Here is a 26,662-nt window from a genome sequence, read left to right as displayed (position 1 = left end):
TTCAACATCCATCCATTTGGTATAACTTGTTCATTTTTATCATCAATGAGCAAATTCATTAGATTTATCATGCTATCCAAATTGTTATAGATTAAGCAGCTCACCTACACCCTTTTTATTTTATTCATTTCTCTCAAAGCGACTATATTTGGCAGACCGAAATATTCTTGCACTTGGCACAGCTTGCCAACTTGCATATACAAGTAAATAGTAGCAAATACTAAGCCTATATTTGATTTAAAGAAAGCATTTTTTGTTGTAAAGTGAACTGTCATCACTCATCCCCCACATTATTCACCTCTTTTGGCCTTTAGACAGGATGGGTGTTTATATCTGAGCTGTGTATTGATTGAGAGAGAATGTAATGACGCTTTGAGACCTCTTCAATATAGAGGTCAGCATCTGCTCCCTTGACGGCCAATCAATGTCTCGACTGTGTTAGTAAATAGTTCTCATTGGTCAACCTTAAAAATCAATGACGCTGCCGATTATTCAAAGAGATTCAATTCAAGGTTGCCATGGATACCACATGTAAAGAGTTTTGAGGTTTGTGTGATGTGAATATGGACTACTCTGCTTTTTGGCTTTATGCCGAACGTCACATGAACAAACAGGAAAACAGGTCTCATTGCGGATCAGAACATCGGATCAAAAAACCTGGTGTCCAACACAGAGCACTTAATGTGACAGATAACATTTCCAACAGCATGTGAAGCACCTTTATGTCTTTTAAAGATGACCTTTGATCATCTTCGGAACACAAATGAAGATCTGTTTGATGAAATCTGAGAGCTTTCTGTCCCTTCCTTGACAGCCTACGCAACTACTTTCAAGCCCCATAAAGGTAGAATAATTAATTAAAATGATTAATTAATAATTAAAGTAATCGACTGCAGTGGTTTAACCTCAATTTTATGAAGCGACGCGAGTGCTTTGTACGCGCAAAAGAATATAAGAATTAAGGCTACCACTTTATCTACAAAATATTAATCTCGAATGTGAATGTGATGCTCTCGTGAACGCGCGTTTCATTTCATTTAATCAGAAAGATCTTCATTTGTGTTCCGAAGTTGAAAGAAAGTCAGGTTAGGACTTTCAGGTTAGGAATGACAGGATGTTGAGTAATTAATTAATATCTCATATATATATATATATATATATATATATATATATATATATATATATATATATATGAGATATATATATAGGCTATATATCATGTAATTAATTCATTTTCGTCATCTATGGACTTTTAGCTAAGGAGCGACCTGTTTTACAGAATATGGAATTCTTTTGCACATAAGCCCCATAATGAATAATTAGCCTATATTGTGACCAAGGTATTTATATGCCGGTCTCAGGCCTGAATCATTTATAATGAATTGGCTATAGGCCTAGCTAGAGTATTTGTCTTAAAGACACAAAGACTGAATGTTAGTCCTCAGATCTGTGAAGAGGGCGGTAGGTGAGAGGTTTTCAGTTTGCAGTTTGTTTCTCACACTAATATGTGGTTTTATTGTAAGTTCTTCCGCAGCATATGTTACATGCAGAGTCTCAAAGCAACAGCTTTTGGTTGCAGAACATGTCCAGCATTGTGGCTTTACGCTGCTAAAGTCATGTAGTAGCTTATAAATATTTTAAAGATCGAAAACTCTAAAAGACTGTGAGCAAGTTACCATGCAGCCTATTTTATGCTTTTGAGAATTGTATTTTTTTAACCTTATTAAGATATGCTTTGACATTCGAAGCAAATGTCTTGGAACAAAAACAGTTTACTTAATTTCATTTTCAGGAGTGACTTGTTAACTATGGTTTAAGGTTTCACAAACTAGATTTGGATTGTAAAAAAAATAACTACAGATGTCAATATCAGCCCATGACAAAACGTTTTAAAAAACCTTTTTAATGGCTTTAATTTTTTCAGTTTCACTATTATCTAACCTTGCTCACCTGTTCTTCACATTGTAGTTTCTCATCATTAAATCTAGAGGTTTTGAAATGAACAATCATACGCTCCACAGAGAAGACGATGTCTGAAACTTGTTGACAATGGACCTAGGTGTTCTGAGTAGCCGTTGTTCATTGCTGCTTTCAATAAATGTTTGTACATACATTTAAATAAAACGTATTTGATTCCAATGACTTTTTTTTGTTCGGTTACAGATATTTTGCTTTATATTCAAAGCACAGAAAGAAAACAAATGTGCTGCATCACTCATTTCAAATGAGGCCTGTCTGATGCAGCTGATACAAAATGAGTCTCTGATATTTCTCAAGCAAATGAATGACTAGTTCAACATCATTTAACTATAAGATTTTATTCTCACCAATCAAAAAACTCAGTACTTCACTATCCTGCATGCTATATTTTCATTATAAACCAGTCAGAAGTCATTCTGTAATTTGAGGACATTGGGTTTAGCAACAGTTAAGAAAATTTATCTGATGGGGTTAGTGCACAAAACCACAAATGTGTTTATCAAAGTCAAAGGAAGTGGGCGTCTTCATAAGAACAGCTTGTGCTAACCACTTCCTGTTGAGATGGGAAACTTCAGATGGAGATAGAAGGCGTACAGTAAACAAGTCAAACAAAAAGGTATCTAAGGGGGGATATGTTTTAGAAGAACAATTGTGTAATAATTACACTACAGACAGTCTGTTAAACTTCTCTACCTAAACGCACTAGAATGATCAATATATCAAAATCCTTTGTGAAGATTCATATTGATTGTATTGATTAAAGGATAATAATGCTTCCACTGCTGGACTGGTTGAATATACACTGTGAGCTAAAATCGAAATAGGTTTTGTTGTGCCCGTTGCTGACAGTGTTTGTATCTGAATAGAATATACTACAAATAGAATACTGAATAGAAGAATTAAAAGACCACTGAAGACAGACCACTTCTACAAATCTACAAAAATGGAAGAACATATCCTTATTGCAATCAGCCGTTCAGACATGTAAAATAATGTGTAAAAATTGCCCTATAAATAACCTATATTGCGAGAGAAAGAAAAAAAATGCCTAATGAAAATGAACTTGAGAAGATAATTGTTCACTCGATATTCAAACAAATAATGCGACATTATTTAGATTAGATTATGATTTAAATTCTATACTAATCTATTAATAGTATGAAGTTTCTAGTAAATAGGCCTAGGCATGTAGTATAAAGGAAAAGAGACGCTCGATCGTGTTTTTGCTTTGACACCAGTGCCCTCTGCAGGAATGTATCTACTAATGTCGTAATGCGCAACATCGATGAAAGCAACCATTTAAAATGAAATGTCTCATTAAGGTAAGCAAGGAAATTTATTTTATAATTAAGGATTTGCTTATGAAACAATTCGTCATGTAAATGGATTCTCGCTAAAAAATATTTTTTACAGAGGTCTTTATATATCAGTGATTCTCGGTGAGGGTTGGCGCCCTAAATAAACTGCAAAATGGCTTGCATTTATTTCAAATAGTCTTTCTTTACATAAATTAAATTAAAATACTGGCAGCGTGCATAAAATTATTGTCCGTTTATTATATATTCTGAAATATTTGTCACAAAATGTTAACAATATAAAAACGTATTTATTTGTTTCTTTGTTTTATAACTAAATTATCAAAATGAATATAATGTTATTAAAATATGATTAAAAAAACCATGCAGCAAAAATGTAATATTGGCTAATAAACACATCCAAGCTGTTTAACATTTTAAATGTCCGTTTCCACCATTTTTTACAGTCTATGTTTTCCACATGTGGGACTTTTATCTGACCCGGAAGTGTAAAGTGCTCTTTAATACAGGAGGAAGTTTGCTTTCACAAAGAACAGTTTTGCAGTAGATATCATGTCGTTAGATGTAAAGTCTAGATCGAAGCGTTATGAAAAGCTGGACTTTCTGGGTGAAGGACAGGTAAACGACATATCTTTGATATTTCTGAGCTGTTGTTCGATCGAATAGAACAGAAAATCCTGCATCTGCAGCAGCTCTTGCAGCTGCATATTAATCTTCAGTTTTATCAATGTGTCCTGCAGCTCACTGATAATGTTGTACCATTATTTTGCAGTTTGCAACTGTGTACAAGGCAAGAGATAAAACCACAAACACAATTGTTGCTATTAAAAAGGTAAGACACGTCCCATTTTTGCGTCAAAGTAATCACTTTTGATCATATTCGCTTGTTATTTTGCATTGGGTAGTTGAATATTTTTTATTATAGATTTTGTTGGTAACACTTTACACTAAAGTTTCATGTGTTAACATTAGTTAACATAAATTAACAATAAACAATGCTGTATTTATAATCTTAATTAATGTTAACTCTAACATTTAATAATACATTCATGTTTATGCACTGTGAACTAACACGAACACAATGAACAATTATATTTTAACAAAAAATGATAAATGTTTTTCAAAAAGTGCTGCTCATTGTTAGATTGCAATTAACTAATGTTAACAAATGAGACCTAATTGTAAAGAGCTACCATCTTGTTTTATTATCATTCTTCAGTACCTTCATGTCAAACGGTGAATTTCTTGTTTACAGATAAAAGTGGGACACAGAACCGAGGCAAAAGATGGTGCGCTTTAGAATCACTCTTAATCTTTAATATATCTATCTATATATATATATATATATATATATATATATAGATACACATCAGTTTAATTTGAGTCTTACATATTTTCTTCTGTTATCCAGGCATCAACAGAACAGCTCTTCGAGAGATTAAGTTGTTGCAAGAGCTCAGTCATCCCAACATTATTGGTGTAAGTAATATCTATAAGCATATAAATCTTTGATGTGTTGTTTTTAATTATGGCATAATACTGACATCAATGAACCCGTTTTTGCTTTCAGCTCCTGGATGCTTTTGGACACAAATCCAATATCAGTCTTGTCTTTGACTTCATGGAGACAGATCTCGAGGTGACGGCAGAGGAATGCACTTGGATATATATTGTTCATTTTAACAACATTAAACATTAACATTAATTTATCACAGAGCAAAACCATTAAGAATAAAAGTCAATGTCAACACAGAAACAAGCATGATGTTTTTCAGCCCTATCAATTGTTTGATCAGTGCTATAACAATAAACAATATAAGTACATTGTTGTATTATGGTCTGTTTCAGGTGATCATAAAGGACACCAGTCTCGTGTTGACGCCAGCCAATATAAAGGCATACATTCTAATGACATTACAAGGTCTGGAATACATGCATGATCATTGGATCCTGCACAGGGTGAGGCGCTGAGATATCTGCTCTGTTTTTAATTATGAACACTACCGTTCAAAACTTTGTGGTCAGTACGATTTTTTTTTTTGAAAGAAAGAAATTCATACTTTTGTTAGGCAAAGATGCATTAAATTGATCAAAAGTGACACTGAAAACATTTATACATTGATGTTGCAAAAAATTTACATTTCAAATAAATGCTGTTCTTTTAAACTTTTTGCTCGTAAACAAATCCTGGGTTTGGGGGGAACTAAGCAGCACAACTGTTCACATAATTGATAGTAATAAGAAATGTTTCTTGAGCAGCAAATTAGCATATTTGATGATTTCTGAAGGATTATAAGACACTGAAGACTGGAGTAATGATGCTGAAAATTTCTGCTTTGTAACCACAGTAATAAACTGCATTTAAAATATATTCAAACAGAAATTTTTAAATAGACATAAAAAACGGTTAATAACAGTTAACAGATAATATTTATAATATTTAAATACAAATATTACTGTTTTTTTATCAAATAAATGTCGACTTGTTTCAAAAGGAAACTTGTTTCTGCCACAGAATAAAATAAATAAAAAAGGTGATTGCGACCTTTCTCACACAAATCAGAATTTTTTTTCTCACAAATTGTAAGTTTACATCTCACAATTCTGACTTTTCTGACTACATAAACTCGCAATTGCACGAAAATCCTGCAATTCTGATGTTTTTTCTCTTTATTTTAAGATATAAAATCGCAATCGCAAGTTACAAAGTTTGATTTTCGAAAAGAAAGTTAGCTCACAATTGACATTTTCTCGCAATTTTGACATTTCTCAGAATTGCAAGTTCATATTTAGCGATACGGACTTTATATCTCACAGTTGCGAATTCTGATTAACAAAAGTCAATACATTGTTTAATCGGTGGAAACAAGCTTCCGTAAGCATAAGAGACTTCTTTCAAAAACATAATGAAAAAACTTACCAACCCCAAACTTTTGAATGGTAGTGTAGAACTACTTGACTTACTCCCAAAACTGAAGATCCTGTATAAAACTGGCACCTTCAGTCATCATCATTTTTTTCAGGATCTGAAACCCAATAATTTGCTACTGGATGAGAATGGAGTCCTGAAGCTTGCGGATTTTGGCTTAGCCAAAGCATTTGGAAGCCCGAACAGAGTGTATACACATCAAGTTGTTACAAGGTTTGTAGAAATCTCTGATAATTCTGAATTGTTAATATTTACAATATAACTTGGATCTTCTTTATTATGCTATTGTTTGATTTTTCATGTTGTGTGGTACTTCTCAGATGGTATCGTGCCCCAGAGCTGCTTTTCGGTGCCAGGATGTACGGTGTGGGTGTGGACATGTGGGCAGTTGGCTGCATTCTTGCTGAGCTTTTACTCAGGGTGAGGATGTTTGTACAGTGTTTGTAAAGCCATTTGGCTTTTTTGAAAACCAATCAGACCATTAACATGTATTTTAAAGTCAGCATGAAATGGAAGTTGCGATGGTTTTTCTCTATTGTGACGTTACATCCGAGTAAAACAGCTTCTCACACAAGAAAAAATGTGGGGCGGGACTTGATTTTGTCCATCGGGAATTGATTGGATTGTTGTGGTTTGCTATTGCTGTGATGTCATGTGAGTGACAGGTTGTCCCACCCTGGCACCAGTAAACACATCATCAGAGAACAGAGATGTTCTGCAAGAGAGAGGGGAAGTTTTTATGGTTAAAGATTACGAGGAACCAAATGAAAAATTAAGAACATGAAATTTAAAAAAACATAATAATGTACATGGATAATCATTCATAATACTGCAATATACCATAAAAACAAGAATTGGTCATTCTAATTTTATGGTGACTTTAAGAATGATTTGTTCTTGTATTTTAGTTGCCATTTTTAGCTGGAGATTCAGACTTGGACCAACTGACGAAGATATTCGAAGCTTTGGGAACACCAACAGAGGACACATGGCCTGTGAGTTGTTTTTATCTACTTATTTGTAATGAGAGCATTTTACTTCAGCTTCATTTCCACGTTAAAGCAAAGCATCAAGGCCTGTTCACGCCTATAACGGTAACTATTTTAGCACAATTACATTGTTTATTTTAAGGTGCAGTTATGTTGTCAATGCTCAAGCTCTTTAATGCAAGATATATTATTATTGGCTGTCAATGTTTTATCGTTCATCAGGTGAAAAGAAAATCTGATAGTGATTTCAACTATATTGTTCTTTATCATTTTGTTATCATTATAGTTGTGGTCTGGACTCTTCTGTTCTTTTACATTTAGAAAGATTTTTTAAAATATACCTTGATTATTTTATGCACTTGCATGTCCTTACAGTTTAGTTACTTAAGAAAGTACTGGTTAATATAAGGTGACTACATGGGTTAAGGTTAGGTTTAGGGGTAGGTTCAGGGTAAGGACCTAGTTATTCCCCAGTTACTGTAAGTACATAATATTTACATGGGGAACAGGCCTGTAAAATAAGGTGCTACCCATATCTTTATCGTTTTTGCTGTTTTTACTTGCGATATTATAAAAGGACCTATCATTAATGTTTTATATGTCTAATCTTTGAGGCTTTCTGTATGTCTAAATGAGGTAGAATCAGTGATTTATGCCGGTTGTTGTTTCAGGGGATGTCTAGTCTCCCAGACTATGTGTCATTTAAACTATTTCCTGGCACGCCACTGGAGCACATTTTCAGCGCAGCTGGTGATGACCTTCTGGAGCTCCTGAAGGGGTTATTCACCTTTAACCCCTGCACACGCACTACAGCTTCACAGGTGCCAATAACCGGGTTGCAGATAAATCAACGTAATCTTAATGCTTAAAGCTAATCTACATCTAGAGAGAGTGAATGAATGTATACTGTCGTTTCAGGCTTTGAAGATGAGATATTTCAGCAATAGGCCAGGACCAACCCCGGGACCGCAGCTTCCCAGACCAAACTCCTCAACAGAAGTCCTGAAAGAAAAAGAAAACCTGATGATTGGAATCAAGAGAAAACGTGACAGTATTGAACAGGGTGAAAAAAACATGCACAAACACTTGATAAATGCATCTGATACCATGTTTGTTTCTTTAATGGAAATATCCGTGTTTATATTAGACAGTGTTCCAGGGGAAATGCTTATTTTGTTCAGAATAATCAATTCCAGTGCTGCTTTACATATAAAGATCAACAGATAAATGGAAGTTGTAGCTCTGATTAGATTACACTGATATATACAATGGATAATGATAATGTATAATGAAAATGGTGTCCCACATGGTAATGAATGTGTTTTTTAAAAAAATTTATTCCATTTCTTAGGTACCCTTAAAAAGAAACTGGTGTTCTGAGTGATTTGAATGCTGTTTTCTTCCACTGGTCCTGCATGAATGGAAAGGAACGTATTTATGTGTCAATCAGTTTTTTCAGTTATTTTTTTATGTACTATAAATATTAAATTATAGAAAAATTTAGTTTTGCCTGTTGTCTGTTTTAATTAGTTATGCATTTCACCCGCATTTATATCACTAGTATATTCTGCAATCATTATAGCATTTACAAAAAGCACGTACAATACATTTTAATTTTTAATAATAAAAAAAATACAATAGTTTTATAATAAAATTTAAAACTAATTTTAATAAGCTCTGTTTTTAAGGATTTAATGTCTAGTAGTTAATAGTTTACAGATTGGTCTGTCCAGTGTTCTTCCTTGGCAGTTTGGCATGTTTTGAAACCTCATCAGTAGTCCTGAGTGAGGTGCTGTTGTGTCACAGACCTGCCTGTATCTACTCTGCTCTGGCAGTTCGGTTTGTCAGAGAACTGGCCACACTTCACCAACACTTTGTGATATGTTGAAAGTTTAAGATTTACAGTTAGCATTTCTATTACCAAACACCAGTTAAAACCCAGTAGTATTACATATATATATATATATATATATATATATATATATATATATATATATATATCAACCTACTTGTAGTTTATTGAGCCCAATCACTTACTGCTGAAAACAGATGTCTGCAACTTGCATACTTTACAAACAGTGTCAAACACAGTTAGGAGAGGCATTGTTTTGTTGTCACTGCCAGCCAACTGGAAAACGATTGTATGAGCAAATCCAAACCCTTACGAAAAATATCCATGGGTTTTATTGTGGTAAAAGTGTAGTAACCATGTTTTTTGTATTTGTATGGCTATAGTTTTACTACAAATTATATGGTTGGTGTAGCAAAACCATGGTTAATTTGTGGTTACCATGGTTGAACTATGGTAACCATGTTTTTTTGTAGTAAAAAAAAACATTAATTTCGTCAACTCCCATCCATCAACCGCTATACAACATGTAAACAATACAAGTAAACGCGCATTTTTTAAATGATCTAAAACAATGATATCAAAATTAGAATAACAGGTACATAGTTTAAACGTGTTCCTGCTCCATAGAAAAATTTGGTCCGGCCGGGCAACAATAGGGCTTTAAATACATGTTTTTCATTGTCATTGTGTTCAGGGGAAATTCGAAACCTCACAGTATGACGATAGCGGAAGTGATATACAGTGAGGATATTATTTGATTTGGATGCAAGATCAATACTAAATTGGTTTAAACAGGAAAGCACCAATGTAACCCAACAGGATCTGTGATTTCGGATTTATCTCGGTCATCATCTCGCAGACTTCTGCACGCTCTAGTCTCGGACAGCCCTTGCTAGCACACACGTCACACACTCTATTGTAAGCAGCGGCGCGCGTGCAGGACTGATCGCGAGAGCTCAGCAGACACAAACCACGGTCGCTTTATTTAGAATCTCACGAGCAAAACATTTGAACTGGATTAGTGTGTGTAAAGGAGGATTTGCCTCGCTGTCAACATGTGTACGGCGTGTTGTGTGTCTCAGGTGAGTGATGCATTTACTGTACAGCATGTAGAAACATCACCGTCGTGAACCCCGCGGAACACTCGGTTACTCCTCTTTAAATTATTTTCTGTAGCATTTGATGCTGATGTACACATATGCTCTAGAAAAAGTTTAATAATAAAAGTTCCGTTCTTTTAAAATGTGTGCTTGTTGTATTTGTTAATAAGTCAATTTAAAATAGGCTACACAAGCAGCTTTTAGTGTCACCCTTGTTTGTTCTGTGTATCAGTTAACAGCCATGAGTTCTCCTTAGCAAATCTGCTTTACATAATTTTTGCATGGAGATAAAAACATATTTTTATAAACTCCTTATTTTAGTCCAGTATTTATTTAACATAACTAAATAATTATTACTTAATTTTAAACCCGATGAAGAGACCGTTGAGGGGAAAATGATTAAACCAGCCTTTAGACGCTGTGATGGTCTCACTTCCGAGGTCGCACTGGTCTATTGCCTGGTTTTATATGGTTTTGTGCCATTTTTCAGCTAAAGGCCAGTTTGGCTTGGCTGAAAGACCAGCACAGCCCACATAAAACTACCAAACCACTTTAGGCTGGTTTAAGTTTCTTTTTTCTTCAGCAGGAAGCTGGTTTCCATTGACTTCACAAGATAATGTTTTCATCAACTGTGGTGTCAGTGTTATCTAACCAGAATTTTATCATGACTTGTTCTCATTGTCAGGAAATTATGTCATCACTATGATTGACCATGTTTCATGTTCCTATTGTCCTCATTTAGCATTCTGGTCAGATCAAATATGTCCCTATCTGTCCTTGTTTCCAAACGAGCCACATTTGTAAATGAAATTTGATCAAATGAACCTAAATAAAACGGATGGTATTCGAGGACACTCCACCAGGAAACCCTTCAGGTCTAGATATTGAAAATGAGTGATACTGATAATGTAATTGTCTACTTCACATTCTCAGTGTACTAATTTCTCTGAGGGTCTTGTAGCCCCTTTGTACGTGGTGGCGTCCGCGGGTGGTCTTTTCATTTCCTGGTTGGATCCATGTGGCTGCTTGTTTGCATAAGATTAGCAGTGGAAAGAGAGAGCTTGCAGTCAGTGTTCAGCATCAATAGTGTTGTCTCATTAGTGCTAAGCTTGTCAGGAGCCAGTGGCCCCACAAATGTGTGTGTGTGTGTGTGTGTGTGGGGGGGGGGGGGGGGGGGGGGGTTGGTTGGCATCGCGTAGTCTCAGTGTTTGTTAACTAATTGCTATCATTAGATAACCCGCTTAGTTTAACTGTTGATTCAACTTTGACACTAATATATTCCCTCTTTATGGCAACGACAACAGCAGCCTTAATTAACATTTGTAGATTCCGTATTCGAATGAGCATTAAAAAACACACAAGACAACACCAAATTCAATGCGCCTTCAGTTAAATGGTTTAAATCATGATATTGTCATAATATCAAAGCAATTAAAGTGGCATAACACACACAGGATGGATAGTATAATTTAGCTGTTTTGTCCATAACTTAAAGCGATAGTTCACGCAATAATGTCATTATTTACTCATCCTCATGTTGTTCCAAACATGTATGACTGACTTTGTTTGAACACATAAAAATCTATTTTGAAGAGTGTTTTTTTTTCGACTGTTTTTGTCAATACAATGAACGTGAATGGGGTCCAAAACATAATTGGGGCCTACTGACCTTTTCACTGTAATGAACAAAAAAGAAAGTCAATCATACAGATTTGGAAAAACATTAGAATGAGTAGGTCTAACTTATGACAAAAAGCAAATTTTTGGGTGAACTGTCCCTTTAATACAGTAATTCTCATAAGATTAGAAGAGCATTGTTTCATTTCTGTTCATTTCATTGTGTTGTGGGTTTTTGGACAACTTGTACTTCCACTATACACCACTATTTACTTGTCAGTTTCATAGTACCTTTTCAAAACCATTTTACACTTAATTTGTTGGTGGCACTAATGTATAGTCAAGCTCTTGTTTTTCCCCTTTAACAGACAGACCTGTTCGCATTAAGAACAAAAACTCTAAAGATACGGATATCTATTGTGGTCCACACCAACGTACAATAACATTATAATAGAACCACACAACGTAATTATGACTATAGTCCATACGACCCCAGTGGATTAATTAAAATCTTCTGAAGTGAAACGATATACGTGTGAGAAAAATACAAATATTTTAAACTTGTATTCATATTAGTATTTTTCTAATATTTTATATGTTAGTATTTTTCTAACACGCCTATCATCTCACTCCAGAAGATGTTGATTTATCCACTGGGGTCGTATGGATTACCCTATTCACACTTGTTATTAAGATGCGTTTTGGTCTTTCAGATCACAAGTAGACAAAGGAGAAACATTTCCGTTTGTACCTGGTGTTTTAATCCGTTAGTAAAATAAGCTTGTACAATTTACATATGAACACGACCGCAGAAAACAGAAAAACATACGGAGAGCAGCAGCTTATGTTTCTGCTCTGACAGTCGCAAGACCACGCCGAACACGGTGAGTGTGTGTTAGAAATCAGGAATGGTGAGAGAACATTGTGCTTGGTACGTTTTTCATATTCAAACCAAACTTGGGTATTCAGCCGACAAAGTTTAAATCCCGTCCGGCTAGCGCGCTTCCCATTATGTTTGCGCAGTAGGTCAGTAGGCGGGGAGACAACGGTCTTTTGTGGCGATTCGAACGCATTGGACCACATGAGTATTTACACTGTGAAAGCATTCCGGTCGAATGTTTTTTCAACTATCTCTTGAAGTGGTTGAAATTGGACAGAGATGGATTCTTTTTCTAAGAATATTGGTTTGTGTTCATCTGGAAGAAAGTCTTGTAAATATGGGAGGCCATAAGAGAATTTTCATTTTTGATTGAAGTATCTTTGAGATATCTAGCAACAGTTTGAAGAAATCTGATGATTTGTCAAGATGTGAAGCAGAATATCATGATGATTTGTGGCATTTTGTTGTGTTCAAGCGTTCAAGGTTCTCAGTTCTTAAAAATATTTGTCGTCTTGTCTTGTCCTGCTGGGAAATGTTATGTAAATCTAATGGATTTCTCCTTCAGATATCTGGGTTTGAGTCATGGATGACTGTCCTACTCAGTCATAATGATGCATTCTGCATAAAAAAAGCTGGATTTATTGCCCAGTAATATTGTGCTGTGTAAACATTCATGGCTTAAGACAGTACTGTTGCAGCTTTGCACTGGAAGGGTCTTTATCTCATTTTCTGTTTGTAATTAATTGAGTGGCACACTGTTCTTGATCAGGCCTTGACATAACTTTTTAAGAACTGATTTGTCTGAACTCCCACATGAGAACTCCAATGACTGTGTAGCATCTCTAGTGCGCTACTTGATTTTTACTGATGAAAAGCCATGAAATAACACCAATCACATGAAACATCACCAAACAAAATGTGCATTATACTATAGGAACAATTTGTGTGGATTTTCACACGTTCCTCAAATCTCAGCTAGTGATTTTTTCTTCTTCTAGTGAACTGAAAGGTGCCGTTTGTGGCAGGACTGTGTTAACTTTTTGGGTAGCAGTGAGACATTCTCACCCTTCCACACAGCCTTTATGCATCTCTATCGCTCTTCCCTCAATTACCATCTTAGATTGTGTTTACTCTTGTCCCATGAGCCTTTGGGTTACTCTGTTTCAAATTGAAAAAGCTGTCAAGCAATCGGCATCCATCCATCAACGTTGTGCCATATGATTCTAGTTGGGAAGGTTAGACTCTTCAGTGTTACTATGGGTACTCTTCACATGGGAAAAAAAGAGCACTTTTTTGTGTATACTTCAAACAGTGAAGTAATACATTTTTGCCTCAGCTGTACAATTGCCTGGCTAACAGACCCACAAAGCAGCTATTCATGACATTGAGACTATAGATTAATTGTCTGGTGAGTTTCGACATGGTAGTACTTTTGAGCTCAGTGAAATAATGTGTCCTAATGTTCTTGACCATTTGCAACATGCACCAAGGATCACTAAAACTGTGTCCGATTATTTGTTTGCCTGTCAAGTAAGGGTGTAATTATACACTCAATCAAGGTTCAATACAATTCATGATACTATCGCAATACTTTAAGCCAAAATAAATAAATACAGATTAATTAATTTTATTTCCTATTAAAAGTTAATAAAATGTAGCCTACTGTTTGATAAAAAATCCTAAATTTGGTATTACATTAGGTAATAGGTAATAACATCTGCTTTTTTTCGCCTTTGTTTTGGTATGGAGATTCTGTACTCTTTCAGAATATGCATAATAGCGCTTCCTACTGTATAACCGCGAAAACATGGATTGCAGGAATGGTGGACAATTGGCGGGGACAGAGTTAAAAAATTCTAATCAATTAGCATTTTTTCAAACGGGGTAATGGTTCTGTGCTAATCATTTTATTTGACAATTATCGAAACTACAGCAAAGAATCAGCTGCATATTTAATCAAATTATGGGGGACTTATATGGGGTCTGTTCACACTTGACATGTTTGATTCGATTAAAAACAACCCTGGTGCTATTGCTTTGTTAGTGCGGTTAATTTGAATAAGTGTGAAGGCTGCCATCCGAACCCTGGTGCGCACCAAACTAACCAAGCCAACCGAACTACAAGTGTGAACACACCATTAGATTTATTTTCTCAAAATAGGAAATTCTGTGATAATTCCATTTTTTCTGCAATTTGGTCTATGTTTTCCACACCATGGAAATCACAGGGCCCTAATCTAGCCCGTGCTTGAGTTAGCTTTTTGCCCAAGAATCATACTACTATGTCTTTGTAGGGTCTAAACTCGTTGCTTAGTTTGACTGCCTTTCTATTTTTTTTATTTATTTTTTTATTAAAGGATGTAAAAGTAATTTTTTTTGCATCAACCAGTACTCTAATAGCTTTAGATCTTTATTTTATGGTCAGCTTTTCTGCGGGGTGTAAACACAGCGGGACTACAAACAAACCTGGAATCTGTTTGCTACAACACAACGTTCTTCCAACTTTTGAATGCAGTTTCATAAAGGTCCTCCACACACTTCTGTGGAGCTTGAGAAATTCCCAGCTCGAATTGTTAGGAAAACAATGTCCGTAGGTTATTGTCCTTACCAGTAGTCTGTCACCTTTCACTCAGACCCCTGCTGGTTGCGGGAGAGGGTAAGAGAAGGGCTCTTTGTAGGGGGTTGAGAACTGTCTCCGGAGCAGGAGATGTGGGGGATGGTTTGTTTGCGAGAGGATGTAGAGTGCTGTCCCACCACTCGACCGGTGTTGACCAATGAGTGGGACTCCGTGGTGATGTGGAGAAATGGGTCTGTCATTGGTCGGGGTCGTACGTGCTGACCACCTGCTGTCTGGAGAGGGGGATGTGTCCTCCTGATTTTTGGAGATGGTGTGCCTGCCTTTGCTCTGATTCCTGCTATCTGTGTCGTCGCATAATTAATATGATGTGCTGTTTACTGTCAAATTCATGAACCTTTAGGCTTCTAGTGCTTTCTAGAGGAATATCAGCATTATTGTCTTGATTTCTTAACTTTTGGGTTTTTGAAAATAAAGATCCCATTCCAACAATATATAAATTAGTGTGTGTTTTTGGAAAACACCAAATAAAATATGAATGATTTCTTTAATATTGACAAATCATGCAATAAAACATTTTTATAAAAATAAAACTCACTTCTGGGTAGATGATTTTGTACTTTATAAAATAATGATAAAAATGACTTTATAAAAAAATTATTAAAATATGTAACATAATATTATAATTATTATTAAAATAACCATAGGAGAATGGCAACAGAATATGTCATATAAATTGAATGATCTAGAAACCTAAATAATAATATGCTACCTATATTACACATTTACATTATATTATATTTAGGGATGCATGATATATCGGCCACCATATCTGTATCGGCTGATATATGTTCATTTTTAATATTATCGTTATTGGCCCGATAAGAACATTTGGCTGATATATTAAAGCCGATAAATAATGTATTATTTCCTTCAGCTGAGACACTTCAGATGCGCACTGGTCGCCATGATGATTTTAAATTGCTTGAAGAATGATTGGAATCACTTCCAAAAGGAAAATACAGTTAAGTCTTTTAAATATGGTTCATTAAAATTATAATGAGAACATGTTGGTACATGGCTTTTAATGGTGATATAAGTGTTTTTGTAATCAGGCTCTCAAAAATAAAAATTTAAAAATAAGACATTTGGATTTAGATTTATCTGACAATATACCGGTTATTGGCTTTCAAATATAAAGAATTATCGCCTAATTATATTTAAGTTATTATTTTAAACATAATACTATAAATGCATCCTTAATTATATTTAAGTTATTATTTTAAACATTATAATATAAATAATTTATTCAAGTTATGAAATGATGGTAATGATGTGAAAAGCACCAAATGACTGGAGCTCTATCCTCTCTTTCTCTGCTTGCATGATCTTGTCTGCAAACTGTAGATAAAGAGAATAAGGAATTTCCAGGGACGTTTGTTGATACTGCATCTTCTCAATCTGATCTCAGAGCCTCGTGTTATGTCTGTATCTTGCGTCATGTGATTTAAGATGCTTCATAGTAACAACAGCCCAGCTCTACTATTCCTTACAGCCAATAGGAATGAAGCATGTGTGCTGCTAAAGGGGATACCGGCCAATAGGATGTCGCCCCCCCCCCCATGCTTTTCATCAGTTTAACAGTACATTGATTTATTTTAGCAGCAATTTGAATTTGACTTAATCTTAAAAATATTGTCTTTGTCATTGGTTTACAATAACACTGCCTTTTTTATACTTATAGTGTGCAAATGTGCTTTAAAATCCATTGTTTAATTGTAAATCATTGTAGTGGTTTGTGAAGGGTTATTATTAAGCACTTGCATGTGTCCCGCTCACTCATCTGATGTGTTTCTGCAGCTGGCCTGCTGCTGTGGATCGGCTGCCTGCTCCCTGTGCTGCGGCTGCTGTCCCAAGATCAAACAGTCCACCTCGACACGCTTCATGTACGCCCTCTTCTTCATGCTGGTCACGGTGACCTGTGTCATCATGATGTCCCCCACTGTGGAGACGGCAATGCGAGAACATGTAAGTCTTTGTTCAGAGCTTCTCAGTCTGCATTTTTTAGTATCAGGTTCCCTCATATATAAAGACCATTAAATCTGGTCTCAGGTCAGCAACAGTGGGTGGCAAGTCTTATAAACCTACTGGTTTGGTGTACTTTAGTCATATTTTGTGGGCTGTTTGGGGGGTAAAATTTAGGGTTTAAATCTGTTAATCTGAAGTGAGAGTGCTGCCCTCTTGTTGGTAAATAAAAGAATTGTCAAGTTACCTAAAAACCCAAACTTTAAAAAGTGAACACACAATAGGGCCAGGGATGTTTCATTGAAAATCTGCTGTATTTTCAGTGGAGGCCTGTGGCCGTAGATTCTGTGTGGGTTTGACATTTCATTTTCTTGCTCCAACGATGTTATGTTTATATACTGTATAATAAATAATAGTTTAACATCAAAATACATTACGAATATGGAAACATTTGGATTTGTGCCGAATGAGAGAGGTATAGGCTACGTTAGCCCAACATCAGTTTCTGTTTAACTTTAAATGAATTTGTGATTGTTTGACGTTTATATACAGTCGTGCTCAGAATTAATGGGACCCCTGGTAAATATGATCAAAACTGGTTGTAAAAAATAAATCTGCATCGTTTATCCTTCTGATCTTTCATTGAAAGAATTGCCAAAAATCTAACCTTTCATTGAAGTAAAAGAATTGAAAGTGGGGGGGAAATCACATTATGAAATAAATGTTTTTCTACAAAACACGTTGGCCACAATTATTGGTACCCTTAGAATTTTTTACTGTCACGATACAATTTACAAAAAATGGAGAAGAGGACTCAAGTGCAGTAAAAGGATATTTATTAACAAATGAAAACAAAAACACAAAGCAAAAACCCACAAGGGGGAAAACATAATCAATGAAACATAAAACAGAACTGAACTAGAATGACAAACACTGACCAAGAACACGAAGACCATCATAAGGAACAGGGGTAACATAAGACAAAGATCCGACCAAGACAGCAAACAAGAAGAGACTTAAATAGGGAACAAATCAAGAGGGAACAGGTGGAAGAACTCAAAGACTAATCAGGTAACGGGGGGGAGGGATCAAACAATGACAAGAGCACATGGCCCAACATAACAAAGACACCCATGTGCAATACGAGACAGGACAGACACGTGACATTTACGAGTAAAATATCTCTGAAGTATATTCCCATTAATGTTTACCTTTTTTAGCACACCAGGGTGACTAGGAACATGACATTGTCTAGCTATGAGTTATTGTTTCACAGGAGTTTAAATATGAGGAAACACAAAGGCCAAATTCCCTTAAAGGCTTAGTTCACCCAAAAATGAAAATGATGTCATTAATGACTCACCCTCATGTCGCTCCAAGCCCGTAAGACCTCCGTTCATCTTCAGAACACAGTTTAAGATATTTTAGATTTAGTCCGGGAGCTTTCTGTCCCTCCATTGAAAATGTATGAACGGTATACTGTCCTTGTCCAGAAAGGAAATAAAGACATCATCAAAGTAGTCCATGTGACATCAGTGGGTTAGTTAGAATGTTTTGAAGCATCGGAAATACATTTTGGTCCAAAAATAACCAAAACTAGGACTTTATTCAGCATTGTATTGTCTTCCGGTTCTGTTGGGGATCCGCGTTCAGTGACGCTGCTGATGTAAGACGCTGCTAACGTGTGTCTGGTGCGCCCGAGCTTCGTTTACAGTCTGAGGGAAACGCACGCTGGAAACAAAACAATCTTCACAAACATGTCTAAGGATTTCCACACAGAGGAAGACTTGCATTTTTTTGCCCAGCCATATTTATTTGAACCCGAATACACGGACGCACCAGATACACGTGGCTGTAAGAAAATAGCTAAAGAATTGAAAATCTCCATTTTGACCATCAGGGCAATAACTAAGAAGTTCCAATCAACTAAAGATGTTACGAATCTGCCAGGAAGAGGACGCGTGTCTATATTGTCTTAATGAACGGTAAGGAGGAAAGTTTGAGTGGCCAAAGACTCTTCAAGGATCACAGAGGGAGAATTGCAGAGATTAGTTGAGTCTTGGGGGTCAGAAAGCCTATAAAAAATAAATCAAATAACCCCTACATCACCACATGTTGTTTGGGAGGGTTTCAAGAAAAATCCTCCTCGCTCCTCCAAAAACAAACTCCAGCATATTCAGTTGTCAGACACGACTGGAACTTCAAACGGCACAGTAGGGCTGGGCGATATGGCCTAAAAAAAATCCCTAATTTTTTCACAAAAAATCCAATTTATGATTTAAATCGTTTTTTTTCTCTCCCTACTTAAAATCAATCTGCAGATGACAAAGAAATTGTTCAAAACAAGTTTTAACTTTATTTTGTTTTAATATTACCTTCTGGGATTTGATCTCGATTAAAGTGCAATCAGAAACAACAAGCCAAAAAGACAAGAGGACAGGCCCTGTCTTTGAAAACAATGAAAATGTAACATAAAATATGTTTTGGGTGGAATGGGATTGGGGGGATGTGTAAAAAAACAAAAAACTTGCATCAAATTATTTGGTAAATAAACATAATTTTATTAAGTTTACTGGTATGCTACTGTTTTTATTATTGCTTAACACAAATTTCACAATTTCAACTTTCTGATTCTGATCTTGATTCAATATAAATTCCTTTGGATAAATAGGTACAGTAGATACATTAATGTATTAATTGTTCTCCAAAAAAATTCACCTAATGCTGTAAACATACAGAGAGCCCTGTCAGCTGGTATTATTAAAGGTTAAAACTAACTCAAATTAAATATAATGCATTTTTTTATAATAACAACGTTATACTATTTTAATGATATAGGTAAAAATATAATAAATGTGTAATATAGTTAGCATATTTAGCAAAATACTCCTCTCTATAGCAATTATTTGAAGTCCAACTAACATGCGTGCTATGGGTCATTAAAAGGCATCCTGAGGTAAATGTAACGTTACGTGACATATGTTGTTCTCCAGCTGTTTTATGGACATATTTCCGCGGTTGAAAAACACTGATCGATCGATTTTATTACATTTCGGTAAATTGGTAGTAAAGAGTAACAGATGATCGGTTCCCGTGCTGCTTGAACTGAGATCTGCCAGCGTTCTTTCACGTCACATTTACAAGCGCCAAAACGGTGTTTATTGTTTGAATTTCGTAATAAAATTGACAGAATCTGAGAGCTGAGAATATGTTTCATATCGATAGTAACCTGCTCTGTCTTGTCTGTCGGTGTCAGTGTCCTCTTTGCTTTGCGATTTTTCTCTGTGTGAGAAAATGGATGTGTGGCGTGAGAGCGTGTAAAAAGTTACAAAATTGCGTCTCTCACAGTGAACTCGTGAGAGTTGGCGGCCCTGCAGATTCAGCTTGTAAATGTTTTGGGGCGGATGTGCTTCAGCTGCCGCGATCTTGCTCATTTGCCATGTTGTTTGTGCATCTCTATCATGGCAAGCGCTGAGCCCGGTCGGAACTACGGGAGCCCAGATGGGAGCGTCGGCGGTTGTTAAAGAGAAAACTGATTTTCATTTTAAAAAATCGGCGTTAACTACGCATTCGAGTTAATCGATAAAATTGATTTATCGCCCAGCCCTACGGCACAGGGTTCTGTGGTCAGATGAAACTAAAAAGAGAGCTTTTTGGCAGCAAACACGCTAGATGGGTTTGGTGCACACAAAGATAAAAAGTACCCCATATGTACAATTTAATATACCGTTAGATCTTTAATGTTGAAGACATATTTTTCTGCTGGAGGTCCTGGACTTCTTGTTCAGATACATAGCATTGTGGATTCTATCAAATATCAACAGAAAAAAAATCAAAACCTGACGCCTTCTGCTAGAAATCTTATAATAGACCAACGCTACTTTTGTGTCATCGAAGGGTAACGCCCCTTTTTGGTGGAAAACAAACGGATTCCTCTGAGAACAGAACTCGCTCTAGATCTGCAAAGTTTCTTGATAGCAAAAATGGCACAACATACACACTCTCTTTGCCGGACTATTCAGACATCTACCACTATCTCGTGGAATCACCAAGTAAGTAGTCTATTTTTTTATCATTAACACACTCACAGTATGACAAACTAGACGATGAGGCCATGAGGGATGTTCCATTGTGGCGGTTTGTATTTTGGCGAAGAATTTTTTCATTTTTTTATCTGACGGATATTTTCTTCATCTTCCGAGAATTCAACACCGGTAAATACACTTTTATCTCAGACCATGCCTCTGTTCGTTTAAGATAGCTTGTGAAATGATTAAAGATGTTAACCAAACCTAAAGTGATGGGAAAAGATGAGATGCCAGGAAAGATTAGGCTATAATAGTTTTTGCGTTTAACGTTACTTGCATAACTTTTGTGTTGGCTATATTGGCTATATATTTCCTCCCAGGTCTTTATTTCATCCTCCAAAGTTTCTCTGGGGAAATTTTTCATAGAATTTGTATGACCGAATTAAACTTTCTCGGGCAATTCAAAAGTTTTGCAAGTGAATGCAGAATAGAGATATAATTTGTTAGGATCATATAGACCAACGCTACATATTTTGCCGTACACTGTAAACCTTTTTACAACTTTCAAAGTCCTAGCACTTTTTAGACACAAGCAGAAACCAGCCAAGTCCACTTTAGTCCGAGCCTGCCACTATTTCAACAGTAAAATCAGTTAAAGTTAACAGCCAAGGTAGCGTGCCTAGTGAGAGCAGCTTCGTCTTTCTAACTAGTATAGCTAACTTAGTCGACAACAAAACTATGTCAATAGCTTAAATCAAGTTAAATATGATCCAAGTGACATGGCCTCATCGTCTAGTAGTTTGTCATACTGTGAGTGTGTTAATGACAAAAAAATAGGCTACTTACTTGGTGATTCCACGAGATAGTGGTAGATGTCTGAATAGTCCATATTTGGCCACTGCGTGGGGTCATTAATCCAGTTTTCGACCATTTCGAAGGGACACCTCTGTAACCCCGTATCCAGTAGCTTCTTTAAATACCGCTCACGGTCCTCGGCCGGTAAAGATAGTGTGTATGTTTGTGCCATTTTTGCTATCAAGAAACTTTGCAGATCTATAGCGAGTTCTATTCTCAGAGGAATCCGTTTGTTTTCCCCAAAAAAGGGGCGTTACCCTTCGATGACGCAAAAAGTAGCGTTGGTCTATGGGCCGTGGTTGGATCTTCTATCAGGACAACTATCCAAAACGAACATCAAAATCAACACAAAAAGTTGTTAAGGAGCACAAAATGAAGCTTCTGCCATGACAGTCCCAGTTCCCTGACTTGATGAGTTGAGTGAACTGAAGTGAAGAAGCACCAACATGGATCTGGGAATCTGAAGGATCTGGAGAGATTCTGTATGGAGGAATGGTCTCTGTTCTCTTGTCAGTTGTTCTCCAAACTCATCAGGCATTATAGGAGAAAACTCAGAGCTGTTATCTTGGCAAAAGGAGATTGCAAAAATGATTTAATATAAGGGTGCCAATAATTGTGGCGAACGTGTTTTGGAGAACCCCCCCCCCCTTTTTTTTTAATGAAAGATCAGAAGGATAAACGATGCAGATTAATTTTTTTACAAGGCCAGTTTTGATCATATTTATCAGGGGTGCCATTAATTCTGAGCAGGACTGTAGCTACTTTTGTTTGTCAACCAAGTTCTGTTCTGAATTCTGTTAAATTTATAGGATTTTGTTGTGGAGTGAGGGGAACTAAAAAAGCCTATAGCTATGTTTATTGTTCTTATAATGTTTGTAAACATTTTGCTTTATTTAATGGTATTTTACATTATTTCCAAAAGATTCCCAGACTCATATGCGACTTATCTGTTTTTTCTTCTCTCAATAATAATTTTATATCAGTAACAGAATTTAACATTTTAGTTTTACTTAATGGTAGTAACACTGCTTTTATGAGGCTTTTTAAAAATAAATCATTCATTAAGGCTTACCACTGTGGATTGAATCAGTCTGAATTCAGTATAACAGATACTGAATCAACAGCTGATCTTTTTCACTGATGTCTGTCTTGATATAAAAAAAGTTTTGCATAAGTGTGGTTTGTGAAACTTAGAGCAGTGTCATTACTGACTAGCTGTTCTATAAAGAAGCCAATTAAAAAAACAAAAAAAAACAAAGTTAATCTGGATTCAAACCTCAGACTTTTGTGACATTTGTGTTAGACTTCTGACCACATCATAGCTGTTTCTGAAGTCTATTTCTTCTGGGGGGGTGGGGGGTGTTTCTTGCTAGATAAGTAAACGCTTACCTTACTAATACTAATAGAAGAACATTATGTCCTCTACTACCTGGACATATCTTTAAAACATTAGGGGACATTTACAGCATTTGTAGGGGTAACATGATACACATTCATGCATTAATTCATTTAAGAAAAGGTCAATAAGAGGGATCAAGGGTTTATTTGCAGGCAGCTAGCCCATGTTATTCAAACAAACACAAAGGAGAGCTACATGACTCATCTGCTTCAAAGCATGAAAGGAATGTAAGACTGAGTATCAATGCTCCATCATAACATCTAACACAGCACAACTCTTTCTGCATTTTGATTGTTCTGTAACTATCCAAAAAAAGGTAACTGAAAGCTGTTGAAATGCACTTAAAGGCTGGGTGTGTAACATGAGCTCAAGCTCTCTTTTTGTTCTCAGCAACACAATGAGTGCTTACTGAGTAAATGCCATGAGTATAAAAACCCTGACACTAAAAAAGACCAGTGCTGTTATAAAAAACGCTGCCTCTCGGTGGGGCACAAAAGAACGCCAAGACACAAAAAGATTTACAGCTGTTGAAGCTTTTTCACAAATAGTAGTTTCAAATTTAAGAGCACATAAAATCCCCCCCTGGTGGTCTTTCGTGGTTACAACACACAGACAGAGCAAATGGGATAGGGAATGGTGCATTGCTGACAGAGGAACACCTTAACAACCTTACATTATATGATGGTCCATGTTATAATAATAGCAGTGCAATCCAGCATTATAACAGGTCTACAAATTGTAGACTGTTGGGAACCTAAATATATTTTAGGAATTGACCAGTGCCTGTAGTTTGTGCCAGCTTTCTTTTCAAAACCACAAAAGAGAACCATAAATACTGGTTCGAAATACTGGTTATATCAGTAAGATTTTTATAAATGTTTGTAAAGTCTCTAATGCTCACCAATGCTGCATTTATTTAATTAAATTGTGTGTGTGTGTGTGTGTGTGTGTGTGTGTGTGTGTGTGTGTGTGTGTGTGTGTGTGTGTGTGTGTGTGTGTGTGTGTGTGTGTGTGTGTGTGTTATACTTGTGATGGTAAAGCTGAAATTGTGATAATTGTTTTCAGAATGATTTGAATAGAAAGTTTGGAAGAACAGCATTTATTTGAAAGAGAAATATTTTGTATCATTATAAATGTTTTATTATCACTTTTGATCCATTTAATGCATCCTTGCTTTAAAAAAAATGTTTGAATGGAAGTATTTTTTATTTTTTTGGCTTGTACTTAAAAATAAAAATTCTAGGACTTTTGTACTTGTATTAAAAACATAATCAGTCTTTGATAGGAAACAATGTTATTTCTTTGTTTAGTATTTAGGGTGCGTATATAAGTGGATCGTTAGACTTCCAGCGTGAATGGGTGTGTACACAGATCGGATTCTGTTTAACTTTAGCCTTGACCTGAGGCGACTGCGTCTATTCTGTTGCTAAAAATGTAATTTTATCCCTGTATTGTTTTGTGCTTTTGTCAGATTCCTTTCTACAAAGAAATGTGTGATCAGCTCAATGCGGGGGAGAACTGCAGTACCCTAGTGGGCTATTCGGCCGTATATAAAGTCTGTTTCGGCATGGCCTGCTTTTTCTTCTTCTTCTCTGTGTTCACCTTTCGTGTGCGAACCAGCACAGGATGCCGGGCAGCGGTTCACAACGGGTAAGCGGTCCACCCAAACACATTTGAAGTGGTATTTACACTGGAAACAGTGCTTGTTCCTCCTCTGCTTTGCTCCGTGGCCCCTCTCGGCCCAGGTTCACAGGAGCTATAGGGACCACCATGTGTATTGTTTTGCCTTCTGCCTCCATCTGTACTCTACTCCTATTGCTCTATGATTCACCCACAACCAAAGCCCTGAATAGAGGTATTAATTTAAAACTCTGTCCAGAGGAAATGAAGCTCTGAGACGAGCTTTACCCCTATGAATGGGATGGTTTAGCCCCACATGAGAGCACTTCATGTTGCAATAATCAGATCTTTGTGTTGTATGCAAATGCAGGCTGAGGAAGTATATGGCTGAACTCTGTGTTTTATCCAGCTCCATCCTGCTCTGCACAATCATACACACTTTTAGAAAAACAGGCACAAATCCCTTAATAAAAACCTAATTTAGATCTTCCTGAAACCACCCTGATGACATACTAACAAGGGTACACAGGAAATCTTATACTAGATAGGAAGAGTCAAAATCTCAGAAAGACACTGTAGGAAAAGTATAATTTTCAAGACATATATTTAGTGTGTATATACACTATCGATTTAAAGATTTACATTTTGTTTTAAAGAGGACTCTTATGCCCACTAAACTGCATTTATTTGATCAAAAAGACAGTAGCAGTAATATTGTGAAATATTATTACCAGAGGTGGAAAGTAACGAATTACATTTACTCGCGTTACGTAATTGAGTAGTTTTTTTGTGTACTTCTACTTTTTAAAGTAGTTTTTAAAATCTGTACTTTTACTTTTACTTAAGTACGTTTTCTTTGAAGTATTGTACTTCGCTACATTTGAAATCATATCCGTTACTGAGTAAAAAATAATAATACAAGGGGGGGGGAAAAATCACACACTCCGGAAACTACTGAATTGATTGAAGGGCGGGAGAACAAACGCGCAAAAAAGGTGACGCAGACCCAGCTGAAGCTGAAAGCTAAGCGCCAAGCGAATTATGGCCAGTATGAAAAGTAGAAAAAAAGCGTGGTTGTCCTCGAGGATAGATATCCAATTTGCAAAAAATGTGGATGCAAAGTGGCTGCAAAAAGAGGATATAGGACACCATCCCTCCTGCAGATAAAGGTATGTCCCGATTTACGTGATGCAAAGGGAATCCCGGAATCAGTCATGAAAATAGGATTCACTTAATGCAGATGTCACGTAAAACATGTAAAATAATGGATGGATGAATGCATGGAAAGTAGAACTGTGCAATAAATCCAATCGCGACATGGTCTGTGAATATTTAAGCTAAGCACAAAAATACTGCAAGTAAATATATAACCCTATTGTTCTGCTAAGCTGCGTTTGTCTACTACATACTCAAGTACTCGTGACGTTCATGGTGTTTTCAGCGTCTCAGAAACAATTTGAGGATATGAATACATGAACATTTCCAGAGCTGCTCTGA

The 26,662-nt window shown here is 36.2% G+C and overlaps 2 protein-coding genes across 3 annotated transcripts in view; both read left to right on the top strand.

The window, feature by feature from the left end:
* Window positions 1-3,778: 3,778 nt before the first annotated feature.
* On the top strand, window positions 3,779-8,717 carry cdk7 (cyclin-dependent kinase 7). The gene is made up of 12 exons (XM_077231690.1): window positions 3,779-3,914; window positions 4,069-4,128; window positions 4,552-4,585; window positions 4,708-4,775; window positions 4,867-4,935; window positions 5,145-5,255; window positions 6,320-6,438; window positions 6,546-6,645; window positions 7,134-7,220; window positions 7,886-8,035; window positions 8,133-8,277; window positions 8,566-8,717. Exons 1-12 carry the CDS (start codon window positions 3,849-3,851, stop codon window positions 8,592-8,594), a joined length of 1,038 nt encoding a protein of 345 aa, XP_077087805.1. The 5' UTR covers window positions 3,779-3,848; the 3' UTR covers window positions 8,595-8,717.
* Window positions 8,718-9,779: 1,062 nt separating this feature from the next.
* The window catches only part of serinc5 (serine incorporator 5), a 36,461-nt gene continuing 19,578 nt past the window's right edge, over window positions 9,780-26,662 (top strand). The window contains exons 1-3 of one of the 2 annotated variants that reach the window (XM_077231687.1): window positions 9,780-10,148; window positions 17,099-17,266; window positions 25,017-25,195. In XM_077231687.1, the coding sequence (XP_077087802.1) occupies window positions 10,122-10,148; window positions 17,099-17,266; window positions 25,017-25,195 (374 nt within the window). In that variant the 5' untranslated portion in view covers window positions 9,780-10,121. The remainder of the gene's footprint in view (window positions 10,149-17,098; window positions 17,267-25,016; window positions 25,196-26,662) is intronic. The other variant, XM_077231688.1, reaches the window with a different exon arrangement.

The sequence above is a fragment of the Siphateles boraxobius genome, unplaced genomic scaffold, assembly GCF_051911475.1.
Source record: "Siphateles boraxobius isolate OS27281-9 unplaced genomic scaffold, OSU_SipBor_1 16, whole genome shotgun sequence".
NCBI classification, from domain to species: Eukaryota; Metazoa; Chordata; class Actinopteri; order Cypriniformes; family Leuciscidae; genus Siphateles; species Siphateles boraxobius.
This window is presented reverse-complemented; position numbering and strand designations above follow the sequence as displayed.

Excerpts from the sequence above, each read along its gene's own strand:
- cdk7 (XM_077231690.1), top strand. The coding sequence starts at position 3,849 with ATGTCGTTAGATGTAAAGTCTAGATCGAAGCGTTATGAAAAGCTGGAC. Across the intron at positions 4,776-4,866 it reads GTCATCCCAACATTATTGGT|CTCCTGGATGCTTTTGGACA; the intron begins GTAAGTAATATC and ends TTTTGCTTTCAG. Across the intron at positions 7,221-7,885 it reads CAACAGAGGACACATGGCCT|GGGATGTCTAGTCTCCCAGA; the intron begins GTGAGTTGTTTT and ends TTGTTGTTTCAG.